General features: G+C 38.2%; 1 protein-coding gene across 2 annotated transcripts in view; it reads right to left on the bottom strand.

Moving 5' to 3' along the window:
- ASCC3 (activating signal cointegrator 1 complex subunit 3) overlaps positions 1–19,035 on the bottom strand; it is a 199,323-nt gene that overhangs the window by 61,634 nt on the left and 118,654 nt on the right. For both annotated transcript variants that reach the window (XM_083433415.1, XM_083433414.1), the window contains exons 18-30: positions 17,919–18,083; positions 17,693–17,779; positions 15,786–15,962; positions 14,529–14,754; positions 13,982–14,136; positions 13,301–13,399; positions 12,530–12,698; positions 9,828–10,048; positions 9,412–9,497; positions 8,399–8,565; positions 8,144–8,289; positions 7,906–8,026; positions 6,345–6,487 (exon numbers count right to left, since the gene is read on the bottom strand). In XM_083433415.1, the coding sequence (XP_083289541.1) occupies positions 6,345–6,487; positions 7,906–8,026; positions 8,144–8,289; positions 8,399–8,565; positions 9,412–9,497; positions 9,828–10,048; positions 12,530–12,698; positions 13,301–13,399; positions 13,982–14,136; positions 14,529–14,754; positions 15,786–15,962; positions 17,693–17,779; positions 17,919–18,083 (1,962 nt within the window). The remainder of the gene's footprint in view (positions 1–6,344; positions 6,488–7,905; positions 8,027–8,143; positions 8,290–8,398; positions 8,566–9,411; positions 9,498–9,827; positions 10,049–12,529; positions 12,699–13,300; positions 13,400–13,981; positions 14,137–14,528; positions 14,755–15,785; positions 15,963–17,692; positions 17,780–17,918; positions 18,084–19,035) is intronic.

Genomic DNA, 19,035 nt, shown 5'->3' with positions numbered 1-19,035 from the left:
CACAGATGTTGAGTTTAGTTAAAGTGCTGCTGAGTTAAAAGTTAAATGGCATTTTTTTTTTTAAATGAAAAAGCACAACACTGCAGAAGGAAGAGGCTCTGCAAATCCTGAGAAAGGTCCCCCACTACACGGATTCAGCCCACACATTATGTTGGTATGCCTCATTCTAAGCACCATCCATGCAGCAACAGTGGATACCGAGTAGGGCTTGATCTGGGAGGTGTCTACTCAAATCCCCACTCAGCCACGAATTTTCCTGGGTGACTTTCCGCCAGTTACTATTTTTCAGTCTAATCTACCTTACAGGGTTGTTGTGAAGATAAAATATGTATCTCGCCCTAAGATCTTTGGGGGGGGGGGGGGAGGAAGGCAGGATAAATACATGTAAACAAGAAACACATACGCAATCTTAATACAAATGACTAGAATTTTAGAAATTAAAAAAATAAGGTGAAAGCTTAGCTAAAAAAATACTGGGTTTAAAATAGGAGCAGTTGACATTATTTTACAAAGACAGGTGTCCAGGTTTCCTGTTAGTGGAGTTCTGCTCAAGGGACACCTCCTGACTCAAGGAAAGGGAGCCCCCCCCCCCCAATTCTTCTTTTTCCTCTGCTCACCAAAAAGCTGCTCCAAATGGTTAGGGGACCCCGTGGAACAGAATAGGAGCCAGTGATGTGGGCTGCAGAAATCATTTCCCTCCTTCCTGTTGTGGCAGCCTTTGCTGAATCAGAATCTCTTCTGCAAATGGAAAGAGCTTTTCGACTTGTGGAAGGGCATGCCTTCATCCAACCCAAACCTATTTGTTTCAGAATATTAAAAGCCCCAAGAAGAAATGATTAAAGAAATATATTTGGGTGAAATCCAGTGCTGCCATTCTGCTTGTGAAATGGCTTTTGATCTAGTAGAGACATTTACTAATGTAAGAAAAGGGGAGGCTATTTGCCCCAAATTCCCTCCACGCTGCAGACCTTTGCACCCCCAAAAAATCTGTTCCAAAGGGTTGGGGTACTTTCCAGCAAGTGGTGGTAGAGGGCCTGCAGACAGAAGGGACAATGAGAGATAATCACCTTTCTTTCTCTCTTTCTGATGGATCAAAATACATTTTGTGAACAGAGAAGCAGCATTAATTTCACCCACAAACTAGAGATTGCCTTAACATTGCCTTTAAAATTGGAGAGAGAGAGCTGTCACAACATGTTCAAAACCACTCTATTTTTCTTTCTTTGAAAATCATATTGAAAATATTAAGTTATTGATATGAATGTTAGAAGCAAAAGGATATGCTTGACACTCTCGTGACACTCTCTAAACAGAGCAGTTTTTTAAACTTCTATTTTTAGATCTATATAGGAAGCATATTCCTCTGTATACATGCACACACATTTTGCTTCATATTCACAGCTGAACATGCAGTTTCCTGTTCAGAAGCTATAAAGGCCTCCATCCCCTTCCACACTTTGTGTGGTAGTCTTTTCAATGTTCTTAGCAGGAATTGGATGAGGCCTTCCTAAGTGTTATTAAACGTCATTGTTTAAAAGATGCTACATTAGCTTTATTAAATTAGCTGTAGTACAATCTTAACAAGCTGTAGATGTTTACAGTACTAAATACACTGTGGAAAGAAGTTGCAATTGTAGTTTAAAAGCCACATACCACTAATAGATTTCCCTTCTCCTCATGAGTCTCATCCGTTAAAATTTCAGACTATAGTAAAGAGAACCAAATCCAAGAAAATACTAATTTAGTATGTTGCACTTTTTACATTTGTCACAGGAACTAGCTTGTTTTCAACAGGATCTTTCCTAGGTACTTGGCACAATACCGTACTTTACACAGGACTGAATCTGTTGGATGCCCTCTTTGCAGTTTAGGAGTTACATACACCCTATAAATAAATCTCCTTAGTTTTGTTTCACCTACACTGATCAATCACAAGGAACTAAACCTTGTGATTAAATACATTAAAAGCAAAGCAAATCACACTACTGTGTCTAGTGAGGCTATACTACTATTGCTTTCAAAACATGAATCTTCAGGGAAACTGCCATAGACCCGTTAAACAGAAAAAAATATGACTGTTTCCCTTGATGTAAGAATGCGAGGCACCAAAGTTTGTTCTCAGTACTGTGAGCACATTGCTCACTTGCATCTGGCTTTGGTTACTATGACCTAAGCATGTGTTACTTGTGTGTAGGGAACACAAATACAAACCAGTGTGGGGACACACAAAAAGCAAATGTGTGAGCACCTCCTCATTTGTAGGGGGCTCCCAGGGGCACAAAGCCCTCACGCCAGAAGAGAACCTCACACATTTGCTTTTTTATACAGGCAAGACAGTCACACAAAACACACAGTTCTTTAAGAAAGATGAGCCGATGTTGGAGCAAAGCTAAAAGTGCCATTCCACTCTAGCTGGTATACATGAGTAACACTTACATAAGGCTGTCTCTGCTATATCTGTCATATTGTCAGGATAGCCTGGACTGCTCAAACTGGTGACCCGCCTAGCAATTTACGATCTCTTTTGTGCTCTAGCATGTAACAGACTACACAGGATATTCTCAGAATGGGACAGCATGACATATGGGTGTTTCAGGCCTTGTGTTGAATGGGCAGCTTCGTCTACAATCATTAGCTGAAGAGTTTTCTTAAAAAGAATGAAATAAAAGGCAACTGACCTGGATTAATCAACTGGGATTTAAAAAGTGACAGTATTAGTCATCTCCTACAATTGCTCCCAGCACCTGTAGTGGGGTAGGAGAGCTGAAAATAATGCCAATATATTCATATCTGGCAAACAGCCCCTTTGGTTTCAGATAGTACATGGGTAGATAAGTATAAAAAGCCCAGGACACAAATTGTCACAGCCCTCTAGAAGCTATGGTGGCTCATTTACCAGGAATAATGTACTTAGCATTATCTCTGGAAGTGTATACTTGATTCTGACTAAACTGAGCCTTCTGATGTATATTTTGCTTTAGGAACCTTATTTCTGTCCATCAGTCTGAAATAACTATGCCAAATGAGGTCTGTCCTGAAGAAGATACTGAATCTACAAATTTATTTACCCTCCCAGGAGGTACTGATGCTCTGCAATAACATTGTTTACATGAACTCTCACAACCAAGATGGAAGAAGAGGAGACTTTAGAACAATAACAGAAAACATTAAAGCCTACAGACCACATCTGGCCTGCCAAGGTTTTTATCCTGACTTACTGCTGCCGTACAGTGATTTTCTAAGGACTGGCTCAGTGGAAAAGTGGAAGGTAGAAACTTTTCTGAGGACTGGCTCAGTGGAAAAGTAGAAGGTAGAAACTTTTCTGAGGACTGGCTCAGTGGAAAAGTGGAAGGTAGAAACTTTTCTGAGGACTGGCTCAGTGGAAAAGTGGAAGGTAGAAACTTTTCTGAGGACTGGCTCAGTGGAAAAGTAGAAGGTAGAAACTTTTCATGGGGGCCAAATAACTTGCATCTGTTCAATAAGACAGCTATTAACCACCTTCTAGCCTAAATAATTTACATCTAAAATTGTAATTGAAGAAGAATTTGGTAAAAGCAGATCACTTGGCTTCAAAACACCTAAATAAATGAAAAGTCAAAAAGGTGCTTTTAAGGCAACCAGCTTTCAGAGATGTCTATGAACTTGTATGTCAAAGCTTCTAGAATCCTTCCACTGATTTAAAAAATCTTTCTAAGACTAGCATTGCTTCTGGAGGTTTGTCAGCCATTTCCTAAATCTTAACTGCCTTTGGATAATTGATTGTCCTTAAGTAGTCTCTACTTTAAGAACTATTCGAAAGCAGAAACTATTTTATTAGCTCACAACTCAAAAATCTTGCCCCCATCAGTTCTTTTCCATGGCCACTGTGGATATCACATAAGCCTCTCTCTTATCAACAACATCTGCACAATGAATCCTCTTTCTCCTTGCTTATGCTACAGTACAATTCAGATGATCGTGTGCTGTATTAAAAATGTTTGGATATTAAGGAAGCTCTCCCAATGCACTGTAAACCCTGTCAAGTAGTTTTTCCTGTCCTTAGGAATGTGTTAAAACCTAAAGGCCTATATCACTTGCAACTCAGGAGATACAAACTTAAGTACTTAAGGTGTCAAATCAGTAATAACCATTGTGAACCTGACGTTATCTTCTTTGCAATTTTGTTCTATTTCATTTTCTCTTATGTAGCTTCAGGTTTCATTGAAGAGGAGGAAGCAGCAGCACTGAAACAGAGTTTGTCGAGTTTTCTCTTTGCTTTGTGGATAAGAATGAAAGGCCCACTGAAATATAATGGCCACAGCCACAAAATGGCTCCCACGGGATGCATGGCCATTCACAAAATGTATTGTACACTGTATGTGAATTGGACCCTTCAGCCCACCTGCACATAGTGGGAATAATACTGTACTGGCCTAGGTTACAGGGCTGTTGTAAAGATTATGATGGTGTTGAAAGTACGTGAAGCAGTATGAACACTGAAATGTGCTATGAATAGAAATGCTAGGTATCAGTGTGTGTACACCCATGCATAAATAATATCCAACACCTGCACAATTCATGCAGCTGATGATGGCTTACAGAAGGCTTATGCAATAATAATTGTATTTGCTTTTATGGTGCAACAGGACCCCTGGGATGTTTTAATTTCACAAGTATCCTCCTGACAATTTCCCTCCTCCTCTTTTACACAATTGCCAAACTTAATTGTCAACATTTTTGTGCTGTTGTGCTGATGAGCAGTTTTTTCACACCTTGGAATTGGAAGAATATGATTGCATCTAATGTTCTCAAAATTCCTGAGACACCCTGGGCACTGTCTCTCTCTGAGCTTGTGCAAAATGTCCCCCCCCCCCCACTCCAATCAGAAGATCTCTAAAATGGTTCTTCTTCAATCCATTTATGAACCCAGTGAATTCCCCACCCATGTTCTGCTCCAAATTAATTCTCCTTCAATTACACCACATTCCTCATTATACCGCATACCACCTTTACATAAATACCTCTTAAATTGATTTAATTTCCCAAATTAATATCCTATCAAACAAACAAACAAACAAACGGTCTGTGGACCTTTTAAATAAATACTTCTGCTTAGTCTCTTTAAAACCCAAACCTCAGCAAGCAGCATAAGTTCCAATGCTTACAACAACATTTATAGCACTCAAAGCTTGCAATCACAAGTGCCCTTATTAAAGAACAAACCTCACTTAACTCAGGGACTTGCTCCCAAGTAAGCATGCTTTGGCTTTGGAGGTCAAACACCCTTCCTAAAAATAAACATGTCCAGTAACATTGTTGCATTAAACCACTGATGACAGTTATAGTTAACACTGCTTTAGTTAAAATTTTAAAGACATTACCATCTAAGGACACACTCTGTAGTTTTTAGAATGCTCAAGGGAAGATGTGACATTTAGCTAAATGGCTAAGAGATACAAGGTCATTTTCATAACACAAAATGGGAACTGTTAAGTGACAATTTATTCTTAAGAATTTGACCATACTGAATATGTGATCTGAATCGTTTGTTGCTATTTGCCAATTGAATATGATTTCTAGAGTACCATGTGTAACACACCACAAGCCACCTAAGAACAACAAAAAACATAGCTAACTAGTAATTGAAGTCTAACCCTTCGTGCACCAATATTAAGAATAGGGTGCTCAGAACATTTCACTCAATGAAACGTGAAGACAGGTTGGGGAGAATTCAACCACTCAATTTTAGCATCAGAGGTAAATCATCAGTTTTGAAGCAAACGACCCGCCGCCCCTGCCTAAATAAAGAGGGCAGCAAGTTTTACCAACTCAGGAGACTCCCTAGGCACAGAGAAGTGTGTAACTTTGTAAATTAAAATAAAATGGAAAATTTAAGCACTCCAAAAGCAGCCCTGCAAGGACCAGTGAGCTTCCAGGGACTTATGGAATGTTGATGGCGTTGGAATGTATATAAATGAGAAATTCTGGAATAACTCTCCCAGCCATCTGCAGTGCAGGGCGAACTTCCATAGTTGCTGCTACCTTTTGGTTTTGGTAGGTGGAGCACACAGCTGCTAAATCACAGCTATACTATGCTGGCTTACTTCATTTGTTACAGGAAGATTTCATCCTGTCCCAGTGAAGGGGGAATCTAAAGGAAGCAGAAGTTGAGCACACTGTGCAAGTTTAGTCTATCCTTGAGATCTGTTGTGAGATAGAATGCCAGGATGTCAAGTTGAAGAAAAAAAGCAAACAAATAAAATGGAAGGGTGGTAAAAAGAAATTGGGAGGGAGGGAAGAGAAGAGAAGAGAAGAGAAGAGAAAAACCAGAAATCCCTCTAATTCAAATAACAGAAAATGTATACCTCTCTTTCATCCATATTTAGCCACTGTTTTGGATCATCCTCAGTTGCCAAAAAAGCAATCAACTCCAAAGCAGTAAGTCTAGTCTGACGTCTGGATGATACAAATATAAGAACTGGTTTGGCTGGAGAATGACTCCGGATAGCTGTGGAAAACCAGAAATTCAGAACAATGCAATGTATTTCCTTCAATCATCAGCCATGGATTCATTTGAATGGAAACTGCCTGTGACTTAAATTGGTATTTTTATTATTGTTTTGTTGTGCTTTTGCACTTTGAATACCAAAACAGACAAGCCAAACAATCCAGTTTTATTTTAAAGTATTTTCTTGCTGAGCATGAAAAGTTTCAGCTGGCAACAAAATTTTATGGGCTGTGAAATGGAGATTATAAAGGAAAATGTTGACACATTCACAACCATATTATATCAAACAAGTGTAAAGAAAACCTCTCTATAAATCAAATTTCTATAGCAATTTGATCAATCAGCCAAAGTTTTAAGAGCACCAAGCTACTGTTTCAGATACTATCAATATGTACCACATACTTGTTTAAATGCTAAAGGATTTGCTGAATATAAAATGATTTTATCCCTTCATGCAGTCTTCTGAGGTTCCACTTAATTTTAGGATAAATCATGGCAAAACATTTCTGCAAATGGAAACCAATGCATGTACACATAAGTATGATAGGAGACAATGTAAATATTGTGTCTTCATATAGAAATCAATATATCTATTGCCTAAAGAAAGCTTGACAGCTAATGAATTTTTGTTGCTTCTGGAACAGGTGTAGCTGAACAGCTCTGGACAGATTTATTGTTCATTAGTGTTTTTCTACAATACTCCTCCTTGAGGTGTAAATAATCTGAACTGCCAAGATTGGTCTCCAGTCCCCAATCAATACTTAGTTTCTGTCATAAGGCTAATTAGATCAGCTAAAAAGTCACCTCACAACTGTCGCCTTACAATCAACAGCAGTTCACATAACAAAATTTATTTGGGGACTTCTTTTTAATTGATATAATAAATATTCCTTATGGAACGTACACAGAACATGTTTCAATAAAATATGAAGGTGGTTCTTAAATCTATCCCGCTTGCCAGTTTAAGAATAAAGAATTGAAAACAGAGACATATTTGGGCACACTGAAAATTCTGAAGTTTATGGTTATTGCCCTGAAATCAGAATTATGCAAGCTTAGCTTGACATGCAACTTCTGTTTGCAATTTTTTAATGCTTCCATGAGGAGCAAATCTCTTACTGAATTAATACCACAAAAGGTTTTATGTTGTAAATCTTAAAATATTAATAGAAAAATGTTTACACAGTGTCAAATGTGAACAGTGATTTCAATTATTCTGTTTGAAATACATTTAAGTTCCACTGACATGTGTGGTGCTAGCATCTACACATGCCTGAAGCTGGGTAATGTTGCTGAAACAAAAAACAAACAAACAAACATTCTTCTTAAAGCAAACCAAGAAGATACACAACAACACACATAATACAATTTGTCTATCACAGACTTATAAAAATAAAGTTGTATCTTTGGTTGCATACCCTGGAATGCTGGCTTGTTCATGCTAGCCATACGAGGACAATAATGCTGGCCTGGGAAGCCGTGAATGTGTACTTCCAATGGAACTGGGCGCACTGATGGCCTGAAGTTGAATAGCCCCATCTAAAGAGAAAATGTATAAATGGTTCACTGTTCATGCCTCAGGTTGTTTTTATCCCCAAACCAATGCCAGAGTGCTCCTCCTCTCAAAAACAACTGGCGTTCATGTCTTTTGCATACCTGATTGATATTTAGCCAATCGGCAAGATCCCTGGCATTAGCTAATGCAGTCGACAAACCAACAACTCTGACAGGCTTTTCTGTGTGAGATGAGATGAAGTTTGTACGAGACACAATAACTTCCAGCACAGGGCCTCTCTCATCCCCTAGGAAAGGAGGAAAAGGAAAACAGACATCAATATTCTTTAAAGTTCAACTCGCAATGCCAGAGCACACTTCAATTCCAGCAATAATAATGGTGAAAACGATGCTCACCTAGCAGATGGATCTCATCTATGATGAGAATGGAAACTTTTTGAACATAGCTTCTGTTCTGCCAGCTTCTGCTGACCCCATCCCACTTCTCTGGTGTAGTAACAATGAGGTCAGCTTGGGCAATTGACCTCATATCAGGAGTCACATCCCCTGTCAACTCCACAACCCTGTAAAGGGAGTCAAATGGTCATTGTGAAGCAATACAACACAGATTCATATCCGTTTTGGAGTAGACAGTAGGGCCATAACATTAACCCTTAATATAAACATGCAGAAAACCCCCAAACCCTTTGCTGTCTCTGACTAGGATGAATCAACAATAGGATCCAAAGGCTGACTTCCTAATCCATCACCCTAGCTGAAAATGGAAGTGGTCATGAAAGTGGTAGCCTAGAGGTCAGTAGGGAAAAACAATATTCATTCTAATACAGAAGCCTACTTATCCATGCTGATAAAGCAGCAGATCTTCTATCTACCCTAGTCATGATTTTTATAAAGTCATCCCTATTATTAAGTGATTTCAAGGTGTGAGGTATGCAGATAATATCTGAACATTTATTACATATACAGATTCTTAGCTAATGCTAGATCAATGTACAGGAAGTTTCTGCTGGGCTAAGATCTCTCTCTCTCTCTCTCTCTCTCTCTCTCTCTCTCTCTCTCTCTCTCTTGTTTGATAGTGAGAGGATCCTGAGCCTGAAGAAATATTCTTCAGAAAAATACTTTTCTTCAGAAAAATATTCTTCAGGAATTTATTCTCTACAAGTTTTACAACTTTTACTGTCATGTAGAAGTTATGCTGTCTTGTACAGACAGCAGAATTCTCAAAGGACAACAAGTTCTGAAGAACACAACTTTCTTTTTTTTATGGTACCTGTTGACAATTCTCTTGACATGGAAGCTAACCTTTATCTGAATATGAGGTATTACAGGATTGTTGTTGCTTTTCTTTTCTATCTTTCTTTTTTACAAAAAAAGTTTTATTTCTGACCATGTTAAAAAAGCAAGCTTACTTTTTACCAAGCTTTTCTTCAATTCTAATTTTCCAGTCTTCAATTCTCTCTCGCACCAGAGCTTTCAGGGGAGCAATATACACTGCCTGCAAGACAAAGACCAAAGGAAGCAAGAAAAAGTGTGAACACACAGACATATTGTAGGTTTTAAAATAATTAATAAGAACATTTAAAACAACTACAACATATTGCGTTTACTTCCTTGCATTTCTCATTCATTGGAAACAAAAATATTCATTTAGTAGTGGTTTTTCCATTTCACAAGTGTGGTAAAACATTTTTTAATGAACACACTCAGATAAGAAAGAAGTGTTCTTACACAATAGCACTGTCCATTTGCATGGCAAGTTCAGAACTAATAAAAAGCAGAATTAAAAAAGCGAACATTTCTCAGGAAAATAAATGTTTCTGCAAACCTTGGATGTAGGATAGTTGTTGAAAATTCTGAAGATAGCCAGTTCTGCTGCAACTGTCTTCCCAGAGCCTGTTGGAGCTCCAAGAAGAACATTACAATCTGTGTGATAAAGTGTATGGAATATCTGCGTCTGAATTGGGTTGAAATGAGTGAATTTGTACAGGGCTTCATACTCAGGACGTCCCAAAGCTGTGATAGGTAAAGGCTGGAGATCCAGTAATTCTAAAAATTGAGGAATTACGATTAGTATATATTTAAGCTTGCAACACGAAGCATCGCATCATTTATAACGTCAGCACCAAAAACCCTGGAAAACACATAATATATGAACCAGATTGTGAAGGATGCTGTCCACATTGTCTTTTCAAACCTATTGAAATTAGATCAAAATCTGCCATATCAAAGTAAATGCAACCCATCATTTATAATTAAATCATGGAGGAAAACACTGTGGTTGAGGAAAAGGATACCCAAAGCCTTGGAAAAACAGGTGTCTGCTTATACAATAGCAGTTCTACTAAGAGAAAAGTCTTAAAATACAGCTGTGATTGGGGAGGAGATTCAGAAGTAGAAAAAAGAAACAGCGATGTATAATTGGATTTAATAGTACAAAAGTAGACAGAAGTACTCAGTACTTGTATGAATGGAAGGCAGTTCACATAACTTACTTCAATTCTCTTTCTCCTTAGAATCCCATGCACCCCTCAAATCCCTCTCAATATAGGGTTTTGGGGGTTTTTTTGGGTGGTGGCTGTGTTATTAGGGGCTACAATGGGGGAACTGACCAAAACTGAGTGGAGGGAACTTGCTCCAATGGGTTCCCCTACAATGTTCTCCCAATTTTTCCATGTCTTGCTCACAACTCCACCGGAGGAGAGGGGATGAGGGAGTGTAGAAGCCCAAAACTCACTTAATGCTAAACCATAGTTAACTTCATGTCTGAACATGGCTGTTATGTCCTATGCCTGAAAATGATACAAATAGGACAATGGCAGATCTCCCATATTCGGACCTCTAAAAATCTATTCACATGTGCAGGTCTGAATTATGATAGTCTCAACGGTGTTCTACATGGCAACGCGTGTGGCAGAGGATTGATGTTTTGGTGTTACAGGGGAAACTGTATTTCTTTACAATGAAGCAAAATAAACAGACGTTTCTTAATATCTAGTGGGGAAAAACAACACTTCAAAAGAATGGGCCCACTCTATGGACAAGCTGACGTGAAGCTGAGACCACAACATTAGTCCAAGCAAAGGCAGTTTGTTAACTTTATTGCAGACTTCCTCAACCTCGGCCCTCCAGATGTTTTTGGCCTACAACTCCCATGATCCCTAGCTAGCAGGATCTGTGGTCAGGCATGATGGGAATTGTAGTCTCAAAACATCTGGAGGGCCAAGGTTGAGGAAGCCTGCTTTATTGCCGCAGTATAGAAATGACAAATCACCGCAGAAAATTTGATTGGTTGATCAGGATGGACCATATCCCAATTATATTTTTAAAATGCAATGAGAAATTCAAGAGAAAACAACAGGATTATATAGAACATTCTGGAAGTATCTGATTGCCAAACAATTATGAGCTGTGGAGAGCTGAAGCTCTGATATGTATATAACAAGACTGGATTGGACTTCTATTAAATTAGTCAGGACTCGCATCGATTCTGTTACACAGATGCTTTCTTTGAAGTTACGTTTGGCTCAAGATCTCAGTGCCTCTTTTAGGATGCTTCACAGTAAGGTATGGACGGAGAGCCATAAAATCTGCTGAAGCTGCAGGACTTAATATTCACAACATACTTTTCATAGATATTTCAGAACTCTTTCATCATTCCCTGCTAATGCTGTGATTTCTTGGGATCTGTCAGAGGGAGAAAAGGCCTTTTCTTGATCTTTGTCTAGCAGGACCTCTGTACACTTCATTGTTTCAGAGGAACCAGATGGGAATGGCAGTCAATTACCATAAATCCTGGAGGTCCCCTATCTGCTGATGTGTAAATATCTTTTTGTTTCTTCTGAATAGCACTCATCGATCAGTCAATTAGATAAATAGGGTACACATGTTTAGCCAGACAGCTTAGGTACAGCACAACAATGGCTAAACACATCCCATGCACGTATGAATTTATACATGCAAAAACAGGGAGCTGTCAGCTCCAGACATGTACATTCTGAATGCACTAAGTATACTGGATTTTAAACAGGGATGATGACAAAAGAAGTCTATACAATAATAGGCACACTGATGTTATATCTCTCTGGTAAACCTAGAAGCAGCAAACAAATGCATGTGCCACCTGTTTTTGATTTTGTGACTAATAAATGTGGGGAATGAATAAAATAATGTGAAAGTAGTGCCCTGTATTAGTTCCTAGATAAAACAAATAGTATAGTGAAGAAAAAATATTATCCCTCTCTTTTAAGGACAAAATATATTTTTCCTCATGGCACAAAATACTGAAAATTCCACTGAGTGTTTTGCTCAGCATAAGTCAATTTGCTGTAGCTAAGTGAGAAGTTCCAAAGATTCATTAAAGATTAGCTAATAGATTTCACTGTTGTAAAGTATTGACAATCTAAACTAGCAACAAGTGAGGAAGGAAAAACCATAAACAATGCTGCATATTATCATTTTAGGATGAACGATAGCCTTAGAAATCAAAATGACCTATGACTGTGCAGGAGTGCTGCTCTCCTTTGTTACCTGTATGGGGTGGATGTCTTTCTGGTAGAATCAGATGCTGAAAATTGATGATACAGACAGCCTCAGCTCCTAACCATCTATCAGATACAGCCCGGATATAATACTGGGATGGTAGTGGTTCAAAAATGGGAATTGTGAATACCAACAGCTGAGTCTCTTTTGCAATGACCTATGGTAAAAATAAATGTAAAAAATACACACACATACTACAATAATCACTCTCCAGATGGCAAAAATTATGTTGCTCTGTATTTTCATGTAAATGCAAAAAATGAAATACACATAAACAACCAAGCTTATTGCATCTGTTTATATTCATAAAACACACAGCAAAACAGAAGAGTAGCAATTCCTCTCTTTTGGTTCTTTGGGCTTTAGAGACAGATTCTGTACTAAATGGCTTAACACAATAGGATTGGGCTGCTGCTTATTAAGTGATTTCTTTTGATGGAACTGTAGCCAGTAATGATCTGTATTGACATCTGTAATAGAAGGTAGCGTCACATATTTGATTTTTCATCTGCAAGTAATTGTTCCTTCAGACACACCAGAAAGGCAAATCCTTTATTAGATTTTATTTTTAAAGTGATGCTAGTGAATGATCACGCAGAAAGCCAATTTTAGCATGTGAATCTGAAAACAAAATTCAGACAGATACTGGATACCTAATAAAATTGTATTACAACATTGATATTAAATTGATGTTTATGGAAGTCTATCCTACCACTTTACGTGGTATGTGCTTTGAACTGCTGTGTAGGATACATTTACCTGCTTTTTTTGAATAATAAAATATTCTGAATGGTAAATATGATCATTGGTAGGGTCTTCCACCCAAATCCACCAGGGCTCTCCACCTGTTCCATGTACCTAGTTGACAAGGAAAATCCACACTCATTAAAAATATTCTAGCTCTGTTAAGACTTTCAATCTGCACATTAAAGTAAACTGGCAGGTGCATTATTTTGATTGATGAAAAAAGTGTTGGTAAAATGTCTCCAAATACCACTGTGCCTAACATTAGCAAGGCATATTTGAACCTATTTAGTGTGGAAAGGAAAGACTCCTATCTCCTACTTAGGGGTCCCCATGCAAGAATGTGTGGGACCAACAGATATTTTTTTTCTTAGTAGGCTTCTTGCAAAAAGCTATGCTTTGCAGAGTGTTCACTTTCCCTGGATTCATGGGATTGCTTAAAATTTACCCACGTGGTTGGCAACATTCAGCGTGATGGATGCCAATTTAGAGGCAAAGCTTCACAACCAATATGCTTCTGATCTTAGTGAAGCGAAATACAAGATTCATATACCATACAAAAATATCATCTGAAGTATAGGCAAGTAAAAGTTACTTTAAAAAAAATCATGCTAACTGGTTGCGTGTTGAGTCAAACCCAGAGGATTCCAAGTCATTTAGCAAATTCTCCAGGCTTTACGTTTTAGGCATCTTTACCTGATCGCTCCATTTGAAATCCGAGGTGATGTTCAACCTAACTCTCAGCACAGTGCGTGTAATTGGCTGGATGGTCGCTTCCATTGTAATGGAGGGAATTTGATGGACACACTGTTTGACCTTTAAGCCAATATTCACATGATGAAGCATGTGACCTGCAAAGTAAATATAAAACTTGAAACAAATTTGCATTTACCAGAAGTCTAAGGGGAGAGGAGGCAATCACACAGCAACTTTTAAATTGGCCCAGAGAGAGAAATATTGCTTGGCCCAAGACCCTGTCCATGTCATCAGGTTGCATTTGAGCTACATGGGACTCAGTAGAAGGAGGATTAGTATGTTTCTAATAACAAAGCAATGTGCAAGCAAGTCAATATAAATTTAGGTTGTGAGCCTTTATTATAGTGAAGTATTTTCGGTAGTCTAAGATTAATACCACAAAGGCCTTAGGATAAGGGTAGGATTGAAATGAAAGCAAAACAGTAAAGACAGAAACAGAGTTCAATCTAGTCAAGACACACTGACTTAGCTTTTTCCTGTATCTTACCGATTTCATCTTTCCTCATGTCCTTCAACTTATCAATTGTGAGATTCTTTTGCTCCAATTTGGAAAGGACTGATGGTGGCAGGACTGAGAATTGTCGCAGAGGGCTGACCCAACCCCACAATCGCTTGTCAATTACTTTGCTAAGGTTTAGTAGCCGGTATGTCATCGCAGGCCAGCGTTTTCGAAGAGCCACTTCAAAAAGAGCTCGGACAATACGTGCTGCATTCTGTAGGGTACAAGCAGGTGATAAATTGCATTGTTATGTCTACTCCTTATCTATTACAATACACATACGTTTCAAACGAACGGTGCAACTATGGATGACATGAATTGCTCATATTTAGTTCGGCCAAAAACCCAGTGTTGACTACAATTTAAACTATTAAAACAAACAAATGGCACAAAATATTCTCGTGCTAGCACTAACTTCCAGGCCTGGCCACCTCATTTCTGCCTTCCCTCGGGGGCACACAGAGTTTCTGAAGGGATGATGCCCCAACATGGACGTTCAGGAAAGTCTTTCTCCATTGTAGTATCCATATTATGTAATTTGCTCTTGAAGAGGCAGCTGGCAGCTTCACTTTACAGCTTCCAACAACAAGCTGAAAGCTACTTAGTTTCATAAGTCATTTGCTGAGAAAGTAATTTTTTTAAAAAACTGCTGCTTTATCTTCTTATCTATGCTACCATATTGTATGTTATTTATTTGTTTCTTGTGGTTGAACATCACCTTGGATATGCAAATGATTTGAATAGAAAAGCTTTTAGTCAACAAAGAGCACAAAATTTGTGAAGAAAATACAGCAAGAGTCTTCAACCAAAGTTTTTTGAAACCCTAGGGGATAGGCTTTCTGAAAGCCATGATAATCTACCATGTTAAGTCTTGCCTTACAATGACCAACCACAGAAGTGAGCACTGGGTGTATTCTAAGTCTGACTCTTCTTTCCTGGGTGACAATGGTTAGGTCAACAGGTTTTCTAAAATAAGAGAACATTTCCATTGTCCTGTGCAATATTTCAGGACTTCACGGCAGATGCACAGAACTCTTCAACAAACAACGTAACTGTGAAAAGGATCCCCTGTGGGCAATAAGCTATATATATGCATTACATATAGATTGATACACATACACACAAAACTATTAGTTTTTCAAATCCAAATCTCATGTCAAATGTGTATGAGCTTGAACACATGGGACCTCTAGTTTTCTGTGTTTCTGGGGTAAGTATTCATTGGATACATGCACACATTCATACCTGTGCAACATAAGCAGAATCAGAAATAAGGGAAAAGCTGTCCATCTCTCCTCGGCTAACATATGTTTGCAGAAGGATATTTATTTTCCCATAACTGTTCTCTACACCACCAGGAGCGGGAAGTTCACAGAAATCACCCAGCAAGGCTTCAAGCTCTTCTATTTCTTCTTCTCTCACCTGAAACACAAATTAATAGACTTTGAAAAGACTGGTGCAACTTGTTAAATCTTCCACATGAAAATTAAATGCCAATTATCTCTCAATAAATGTGTTTTTAAACAGTCTGCAGTTTCTGAAAAACAAGTCTCCCAGCACTGTACTTAATAAAACTTAATTGAAACTATCTTAATAATGACACAATTGCATTTCATTATGCATCACCTTTTATTAAGGTTGCCATTGACACATAAAAATGTGATATGCCTCAAAAATTAAGTCTTCTGACCGTACCATCCTCAACCTGATGAGATTTCCCTTTTTATTTGACCAGAGTATGACCTCTGTCCTTCTGGATTAGGGCCAACCTGAATTAACATTAAATGCATTCATTAAAATCATATAGTTTGCATGTGGCATATTATGTTCTTAGCTCAAAACTCTGAAGTACTATGATTCATGGTATTAAGGTTTTCACTGTTAATAAGATTAAGTCTTAATGCAAGTAAAGAAATATTCATATCTACAGTTTGAATAATGCATAGTATTTCAAATTTTCACTCATACTTGCAAAACAGAGCATACATTTACATATTCTTTGATTTGCTGAAAGTCTATTAGTCTAAAACTTATTTAAAGAGGGTAAATGTTTGGCACCTGCAGGGAACCATAGAGAGGCCGTTTCCCTTAAGCCCTGACCAGCTCATTCAATATGAAAGCAGAGCAGAAAAGTCACAAATGTCACTTGAACCATTTGCAGGATTTCTCAATCATCCCCCAATTATTTCACTTCAAGAAGACCCCACTCTGTTAACTACCGAACTACAGTTTGTTAACATCAAATCCTTTCCTTCACTGGCACTTGTCCACAGCTTTTGAATGAATGAAGTGGCTGAGGTTTCAAGAAACTTGAAGCGGCATCTAAACTCTCATCACAACGTCAGTTTTGCCTTTCTTCCTAACATTCAGGAACATTGCATCCAGATTCAAAGCAGACTTTGGGAGATTGCAGTGATTTGATTTTTTTAGATTCTTAATTTTGCAAAAGAAAGCGACTATTCTCTAACGCAATGCTATCCAGTAAAACTCCAACTCATCTTGAAAGGATTTCTTTATAAAGTACACTCAACCTCTTCCCCGTTTCTTGAAGAGCTGCCAGAACAGAACACTCACAGCCCTCTGGGTTGCATTCCTCATTAAGACTATTCGCTTTAAAATGAATTCCATGAATTAAAAACTGGGGGTGAGATCAGATGTAGCATGAGCAGGCATCTGCTTGCGTAACAGGGTTTCTCCATTCTTTCTCTCTCCCCCCCCAGCAGTTCGCTGCACACATTCAAAACCTTCTCTAGACAGTTGGGAAATCCTGCAGAATGAATTCTGGAAGCATGGAAAGGGGATGCAGAGGAGAGAATAGAAACTGAAAGTCTTGTTGCACTGGATTTCCAGTTGCGCAAGGAAGGTAGACATCACTGAATGCTGTCTGGGGTTAGAAAAGTACTCTAGTTAGCAAATAAGATTCTGGCCTAACTCATGTATATCTTGCCAGCTGTACTCAAGAAGTCCCTGCTAGTGTGGGCTTTAGCATTCACCACACTGACAGGTGCAACACTGCATGGGAGACAGAGAGATGCATGGAGCTGTCATTATATAGCAGTAAATGAAGACGTTCCTGTATCCAGTAACACACACACACAACACTTTCCATGTGTAGAAAAGAAGCCTTTTAAAAAATGGTGATGTGTTCTTACCTTGATCTGTTCAAATTCCTCTGCTTTAGACACTATAGCAAGAATGTCACCTTCTGTTTTATGAGCATCAAACAGTTCATTGAAAGTCTGCAAAAAAAGAGAGGCTTGCCTTTGAGAATATTTATCAATAGTGCCAATCTAGACACACGGTGAAGATGCTGTTAAACAGATCTTTGTGGCATTATTTCAAAATATGAGAAAGTATGCAGAGAAATAGCATGGGTACCTCAATTGTATTATATTTAATGTAGTAGTGGCTGGCAATTCTGCCTAGATCAGTAGAAGAAAAAAACCCAGTTCTCTCTTCAAAACGAATCATCCGAGCTTTGTCCAACTTCCGGCCAACTTCAATCACTAGCTGCTCTCTGTGCTTCTCTAAGCCTGGATCCATCTAAAATACAGTAAAGCATTATATATATTTATCTGTCCCCTGTCCTCCCACTTTTACAGCTTCAGATTAATATATGGATATGCATAAATAGTACAATTTGATTGATTTCATTTGATTCTGTTCAATTTATCTGGAATATTTAGAACTGAAACGCTTAATAAGTTTGGGATGTGTCGGTATACATAACTTGACAAATAGCCTTATTAAGGATAGTAATAACAAAAGGTGACATATTTAGAAGAATTTATTGTAGCTGTTGTTGTTATACTAAATAATTGCCGGATATATTAATGGTTTGAAGAATATTTGCTTAAGATATGAAACGCAAGGGGAAGAGGAACTAATTTTTGCTTCGCTATTCCTAAAATTGCACTCACAAAATCAAGCTTCCCCTCTAAGATCAAACCCATCTCTTTGAAACAGTAGGGCTGGGACCAATTTGTTCTGGACTCACAGATGAGCAAAGTTTTAATTCAGTGTAACCACTGGCTGCAGTAGGAAGAAGTTACTACAAACAACAACTGAATGTTAGCATAAAGCTCTAAATCCCTTAACTGTATAAAGAATAAGAAGTCTCTTTTTTCCCCTGTAGTACATATGAAGACAGGCAAAAGATTCACTGTATTGAATTCTCCCTTTTTTCCAGCTTGGGCTCCTAAAAGTCCTATTATCTCCCTATGAGAATATTCTGTGTTAAAGAGGGTCATTTCAGAATTCAAATATATTCAAGTATTCAAATATATTCAAGATGAGTAGAGGGAATTGGATTTTATTTAATGTTATAGGAACAATTTAAGCAAACACCAGGTACTAAAGGCAGATTTAAGAAATTTTCTTAGAATTTTATATTTGAGCCTGAGCAGTCTATATACAGCAGCAAAGACAAACACCTGCCTTTTCAGCATTTGTAAGCTGTAAGTCTCATTAGAATGTGAAAGTTAAGAATAAATTA

The sequence above is a fragment of the Podarcis tiliguerta genome (genome assembly GCF_965153285.1).
Source record: "Podarcis tiliguerta genome assembly, chromosome: 3".
NCBI classification, from domain to species: domain Eukaryota; kingdom Metazoa; phylum Chordata; class Lepidosauria; order Squamata; family Lacertidae; genus Podarcis; species Podarcis tiliguerta.
Note: the sequence above shows the minus strand (reverse complement) of the source record. Positions and strands in the feature narration are given on the sequence as shown.